Raw genomic sequence first — 7420 nt, forward strand, 5'->3', positions numbered from 1 at the left:
ATATATATATATATATATATATATATATATATATATATATATATATATATGAATGAATGAATGAATGAGATTCATTCAAATATATAAATGAATGAGGGGGGGGGGTGAACCATCCCTTTAACTCTTCAATATCCTACAGAGTTAATAAACCAACCACTCAGGCTGCGATCAGTACCATCAGCTGTGCCATTAATAATAATATGTATTTGAATTTTAGATCCGCAAGTAGTTTTAGTATTTACGATTAATAAATAAATAACAGAGCTTGTCACTTTGCAATCTCGGATTGACTTCTCAACAAAAGATACGTACAATGCTGCCTTCCATTTTAGCCAAAATAAAGTTGTAGCAAAGTAAACACAAAATAAAGTCCAGACCTGGTCCTCTTTCGTCTTCCACTGTCGTCACTCCTCCTTTTATCCTTCCGGAGCTCTTCCGTGGGACTCGAGACCAGTGAGTGGCGCAGGTGTCACTCATTATCATTAAACTCCACCGGCCTCGCTCCGCTCTCACGGCTCTCTGCCCCACTCCACTCGCCACAAAAGTATTCTAGAAAGAATATGCTTGGAAAAGTATCATTTTTGAAAAAGTCTTCATGTCAAAAGCGCACCTATGATGTCTATAAAGTATTGTCTATGTAGGCAGCACCAGGTTTTGGAATAGCGCTATAAATAGTGTAATTCATCTGTTCGAAATACATTTCTTATACTCTCCTTTTTTCTTCTCTTTTATGAAGCCTCGACATATGACGGCACTGGAATCCAGTGGAAAGACAACTTTGAATCTGCATTTACAGAATTATGTGAAATTGGACGGTATAGATTTTTTTTTCCTTTTATTAAAATGCAGTCCATCATTCTTCATTCTGTCAGTAACAAACTCTGCTGACTCATATGTTTTCTGTTTTAGGGGTCGTTTCTCAGTGGTGAGGAAGTGTCTCAGTAAAGCCAGTAAGAAGGAGGTTGCTGTGAAGTTTGTCAATAAGAAGATGCAGAAGAAAGAGCAGGTGGCCCATGAGGCTGATATCCTGCGTCACGTCCAGCATCTGCAGCTGGTGGCGCTGATTGATACCTATGAGTCTCCCACGGCCTACATGCTGGTTCTTGAGCTGTGAGTAAATCCATTTAAAAAGCAAAGACACTTCCATTGACAGCCCATTTCTCAATTACACAATTATGGGACTAGACGGGGGCACAAGGGGCCCTGATTAGAGAGAGGGCCCGGTATGGGATTATCTTATGCCTTGATGAACAAAATGAAGAAGAATCATAAAAATCATGCTTTCTGCAATCTAAGAGCCAACAGGAAAAAAAAGCCTATTGACTTTTTTGCTAAAGGAACCAGGATGATGCTCACTTCCAGAATGAACTACAAAATGACGTCATCCCTGCAGAATTCTATAGAGGGCAGTAGAGCTCCAAGACTCAACATATTCTAAATTATTCAGTAAAAAAATAAAATTACCAATGAGATTTTAGTCTGTTTGTTGTATGAAACGGGATGAACATTCTTGTGGAACACCGATCTCTTTTTCCACACACATACAAATTCAAGTGGATTTTTTTTTTTAAGAATTACCTGCAATGATATGATCATATTTATGTGTGTTCAGGGTTGAGGATGGGCGTCTGCTGGACTATCTGGTGGCTCACGATGAGCTGATGGAGGAGAAGGTGGCATTCTTCATTAAAGACACTCTGGAAGCTCTGCAGCACCTGCACACATGCAGAGTAGCTCACCTGGACCTCAAGGTAAAACATCATACCACCACATCAGCATGCAAAATAAATTAACAGCTTATTTAGTAAAAAAAAAGTAGTAATTTAGCAGATGCTTGTCCAAAACAACACACACAGAACACCTTAGCATCTGCATAGCTCTATGCTCTAGCAGCCAGCAGTATGTATAGCAACCATGCAGCAGTGTTCTAAAACCCTACTGTAAATAAAACCTAATAATCTTAGGGCAATACCCCAGAATACCAGGATCCTAGCAACATCTTAGCAACTTAGAACACCCCTGCATGCTAAAAAACAAAATAAAACAAAAAACTGAATACACCAAGATATGTGTAAGATGCAAGATGTGTGCCAAAATATGTAACAGAGGCCAGCTGGTAAGAGCTGTGTATGGAGAGTAGAACCGGAGGGGTTACAATGGTGCCGTGACCTAGATGGGAGTGAGGTTTAAGGGGGTGACTGTTACGGAGGCCAGCTGCGAAGAGCTGTGTATTGGGAATATAACCTGAGGGGTTACAGTGGTGCCGTGACCTGGATGGGAGTAAGGGTTTAGGGGGGGTGAGTGTTACGGAGGCCAGCTAGTAAGAGCTGTGTGGGTAAACCTCACTCCCCTGATTTCAAGAGGCACACTAGCGACTGACGCTAGGTCTTTAGCATCCTTGTTAGCCCACCTCCCATGCCAGAAACACCGGTTCGAATCCCACTCAGATCGAATGAGGGGAGTAGAACTGAAGGGGTTACATATACACCAAGATAATTTATTACTATGAATGGGAGAGACTGCAAGACACAATTTGGTGGATCTAATATAGGTATCCTGAGACTGGCGCTTAGCACTGCACATGTGCATTGGCTAGACCAACCTAAAAATGTGTTTTTAAAATGTTATTTGAGTGTAAGAAATAGCATTTAATAGACAGTTAATATCAGATTTCATTACTGATTTGAAATATGCTATTGAAATGTAGGACATTTATGAGATTTCTCCATTCAAGTAGATAGGAGTTGGTCTTACATGCTTAAAATACTGTAGCTGTCCAGAGGTGTTCTACTGACTTTCTTTGAAAGGAACTTTGATAAAAACCCAACAACACCCCATCAACCACACAGCAATGTGCTAAAAGCACTCAGAACACCTTAAGAACCACATAGCCTGCAACACCCTGGCAAACATCCACATCACTAGCATTTAAATTTTTGTACAAGCATGCACCTACTACACTCTTAAAAATAAAGGTTATTTATTGGCATCAATGGTTCCACAAAGAACCTTTACCATCCATGGAACCTTTTCATTCCACAAAAGGTTCTTTAGATTATTAAAACGTTTTTCACACTTGTTCTTTTAAGAACTGTTAATTGAAAGGTTCTTTGGAGAACCAAAACTGGTTCTTATATGGCATCACTGTGAAAACCCCCTTTTGGAACCTTTATTTTTAAGAGTGTTAAGTAGGTGACCACTAAAGAAGAGTTTTGAAACTTAGTGCAGAGTCTTGAGTTTTCAACTCTTTCTCATTCTTCAGCCTGAAAACCTGTTGGTGGACCTCCATGTGCCGGTGCCCTGCGTGAAGCTCTCAGATCTGGGCGATGCTGTACAGGTTTCGGGTCACCGCTACGTGCATCTCCTCCTGGGGAACCCGGAGTTTGCCGCTCCAGAGCTCATCCAGGGCACCCCGGTGTCCCTGTCCACAGACATGTGGAGTGTAGGGGTGCTGGCCTACGTCATGCTCAGCGGAGTCTCCCCGTTCCTGGACGAGAGCCTGGAGGAGACCTGCGTCAACATCTGCAGGCTGGATTTCTGCTTTCCTGAGGAGTACTTCAGTGATGTTAGCCAGGCCGCCAAAGACTTCATTGTGTCCACGCTTCACCAGGACCCCAGGAAGAGGCCAAGCTCAGCTACATGTCTGCAGCATCCGTGGGTCAGCGCTCATAGTGGAGATTACTCCAAAACACCACTGGACACTGTCAGACTCGCTGCGTTTATAGACCGACGCAAACAGCTACATGATGTCAGACCTGTGACGAACGTTAAAGGACTGGTCAGCAGCAGTATGGGACACACCTTATGAGACGAGAACGTGGGCTAGAGGAAAGAGGTTCTAGCATGTTACATGCTCTATGTCAACAATAGATGTCATTTACATTATATATCATATCATTAGGAATGTGCACTTACTGTACACAGTGTTTCCTGTAGCGTTTATTGGCCTGCTCCATTATGACTTGTGGCCCGGGGAGTTAATAGATTGGTATGGAATTGTGGGAATTGCAGGAATTGCAGAGCTAGGAGTAGTAACATCATTGAATGTCATATTAAGGCTTAAAGTGATGTGTTTTAGCGCTTTCAGAGTCCTAAACAGACCAGTAGTTGGGTGTTGTTGTATGTTCAGTTGTATTGCGGGGTTTTACAGGAAAAGTTTAACCAAAAACTAGAATTCTGTCATCACTTACTCGTGCTGTTCCAGATTCATAAGATGTGCTAAAACAAAACAAGTTTTAGTCTTTTTTTATTCAATGAAAGTCAAATTTCATGCTTGTTCACATATATTCAAATATGGCACATCAGGTTTGATATCTATGATGCTGAATGGCTTTGGTTGTCTCGTTTATCATAACCAATTGCAACATGCCAGTTTGAATATGCGTAAGTGCAAATGCTATTTTAGAAGTCCCATGGGAAGAGAACAGTCAATTCCTCAATTTTATGATACTTTTAGCTCATATTTGGAGCTTAGCATACATCAGTACTCATTTAATTTCAAATTCAAATATGGGTTTGGAGCGACATGAGTAAATTAATGATGACTGAATGTAATACAATGTGGTTGACGATTGGATGTGAAAAGAAATTTAGTGATCCAACATCTTGCAGCAGATATATTTTTCACAGGATCATTAAGATAATTTAAAGAATGTAGAATATTTGACAGGTAAGAATTATTGTACAAATACCTGCATGTAGAAATAACTGATCATCCACATTTAACCTGTTATGTATTCCGTTTTCATAGTATGGGGTCATGAGTATCATCGTCATTAGGCATAATGAGGAATTTGAATGTCTTAAAATTAATTGAATAAAATTTTGTTTTCTTATTTGTCTAAGTTGAAATGACAATAATTTGCGGACTAAAATTATTACAGTTCAGCACTTATTTACACTACCATTCAAAAGTCTGTGATCGAGAAGATTTTTTAAAGTTTTTTTTTTTTTTGAAAGGTCTGTTTTGTTCACCAAAGCTGCATGTATATGATCAAAAATACAGTAAAAACAAAGAAATATTGTGAATTATTATTACAGTTCGAAATAACTGTTTTCTCTTTTAATATATTTTAAAATGTAATTTTTAGAAGCCATTTCTCCAGTCCTTAATGATCTTTCAGAAATCATTCAACTTTGATGCTCAAGAAACATTTCTTATTAGCAATGATGTTGAAAACGTGTTGTACTTTTATTTTCAAGACTCTTTGATGAATAGTCTTCACTGTCACTTTGATTAATTTAACGCATCCCCAATGAATAAAAGTAGAAAATCATTTAAAAGATAAGAAAATTCTTACTCAAACAACCTTTTAAATGGTAATTTATTAATTTATAAAATACCCACACGATGTCCAGGAAAAAGCCCCAAAAGCCTTAAACACCACAATTTCTTGTTTAATTTATTATTTTTAAACACATTGATGTATTGTAGGAATGTCCAGGTATGCCATGTGTTATATGTTTATGTTTGACTGTATAATTGTTCTGTATGTTGAATGTGCCGTCAGAAGTGTAATATGTTAAACTGACACAGCATCCATGTATCAGCTTTGACAGGCCAGACGCACATAGTTTATAAACGCTTGATCAGTTGATCAGTGAATACACTCTAAATACACGCCTTTACCATCAATACTGAAAAGGAAGCCTAATAGACAGGTTTAGTGAGGGCCAGTGAATTATTACACATAATGACAACACAGCATGACACACCTGTGAATACTGCATTGGGACAATCTTTACATCTCATGTTTAACCTCATCAGCTCCTGCTGTATAAAGCTTCTGCTCTGCATTAATAACCTCTGTAATATCTGGGCCTAGTTTCATTTCAGCACATCTAAAACAACCAACGTAAAAAATATCCCAAACGTGATTCAATTTCTATTTTAACAGAAGCTGTCTCCCAAACTAGATCCTTTGAAAAGCATCTCAGGAGATCTCTGAAAAATAAAGCCAGATCTGCTCTTTACATCTTTACTTCATGCATATACCCCTGCTATAGGATTTTATAGAAGCCTGTGTGTAAAATTTGCAAACAAAAACAGAAATATTGTTTTTCTTGATTCATATGGGCTGTTTGTTTGTTACTGAATGTTTAATAAACTGTGCTTTGTTTTTAGAAAAACTTTCTGTGGAGTTTTCTTGACGTTGTTTATCTAGAGGTGTTTTTTTATAAATGTTAGTGAGCATTCTTATCTTGGTATGCTATTTTAATATATTAGAAATGTTAATTTTACATCCTCGCTCCACAAAATTAAAGTACAAAAGCACATTTCCTACATGTATCTATGTGGTACATAACCCAATTCAATTCTAATTATTGGAAAAGAAAAAGTTTTAATTTTGTTAAAATCGCTTTCCTTGACCTTGAATCTGTATCGCACTAAATTAGCACGTGATGAGTTCATTTCACTTCATGATTTCATATGTATGTGCATTTGTAAATGCTAACTTTCTTGTATGGTAGCTATACAAGCAATAAATACATTCAGTAATGTTATCAAGTATTAGTATTATTCCCATGGTTGTTTCTGATCACTTTGGCACCCTAGACAAATATCCTAGACGGTGTCTGTCAGGCTCCTAAAATCCACTGATGTGAAAATCAAGCTAAAGGCAGGTGTGGAGCCTTACACAGTAACAACAGCTCTGAAAGTGTCCTTAAGTGAAAGTCAAACTAGACAGAATGGTGAAGTGTGGCATGACTGAAGAAATTATGGAAGCAACGGAATGGTGTTCATCAATGATGCCAGTTATGAGAAAAAATTAATGTAGCATACATTGACAACATAATCGGCTGTTGTAAAACACAGGAGGTTTGTGAACAATGCCTAAAGATGGTCCTAAAGACACTCTGTAATGCTGGACTGAAGCTTAATGATGAAACATGTCTGTTAAGACAAACACAGATTCAGTTTCTGGGGCATGGCATTTATGCCAGACATGAAAAAGGTTGAGGCTATAATGAATATTCAACCTCCACAAAATGTAACAGAAGTTAAAATGATGATGGTGATGGTTCATTCCTACCTGGTTTGGCTAATACAACTGCTCAATGATCTCCTAAAACGAGGGTGCAAAACTCCACAGCCCTGGCAAATATATTTTCAACCCTGGTACAGGCTGGGAACGTTCCTCTTCCAACATGTAGATGGATGATTGTGACCCATAGCTTACTGTTCATGTAACTTTAACAAGATACGGAGATAAGAGTGGCAAAGTTAAACTACTCTTACAAGCTAAAAAAAACAGCTTTCAAGTAATGACTCTACATCAGTGTGGACAGGCCTGAAAGCCATCACCAGCTACAAGACCCCATCCCCCAGCACTGAGGCCAATCAACAACTGGCTGAAGACCTGAACGAGTTTTATGTTGGCCTACTTGAAGGACATTACTGGACCCTTCCGGACCCCCT

The 7420-nt window shown here is 38.7% G+C and overlaps 1 protein-coding gene across 2 annotated transcripts in view; it reads left to right on the top strand.

Moving 5' to 3' along the window:
* LOC107559538 (kalirin-like) overlaps positions 1-4895 on the top strand; it is a 153734-nt gene extending 148839 nt beyond the window's left edge. For both annotated transcript variants that reach the window (XM_016243397.1, XM_016243398.1), the window contains 4 exons: positions 737-815; positions 910-1110; positions 1613-1751; positions 3263-4895. In XM_016243397.1, coding sequence (XP_016098883.1) covers positions 737-815; positions 910-1110; positions 1613-1751; positions 3263-3808 — 965 coding nt within the window. In that variant the 3' untranslated portion in view covers positions 3809-4895. The remainder of the gene's footprint in view (positions 1-736; positions 816-909; positions 1111-1612; positions 1752-3262) is intronic.
* Positions 4896-7420: the final 2525 nt, after the last annotated feature.

The sequence above is a fragment of the Sinocyclocheilus grahami genome, unplaced genomic scaffold, assembly GCF_001515645.1.
Source record: "Sinocyclocheilus grahami isolate Dianchi unplaced genomic scaffold, SAMN03320097.WGS_v1.1 scaffold690.1, whole genome shotgun sequence".
Lineage (NCBI taxonomy): Eukaryota > Metazoa > Chordata > Actinopteri > Cypriniformes > Cyprinidae > Sinocyclocheilus > Sinocyclocheilus grahami.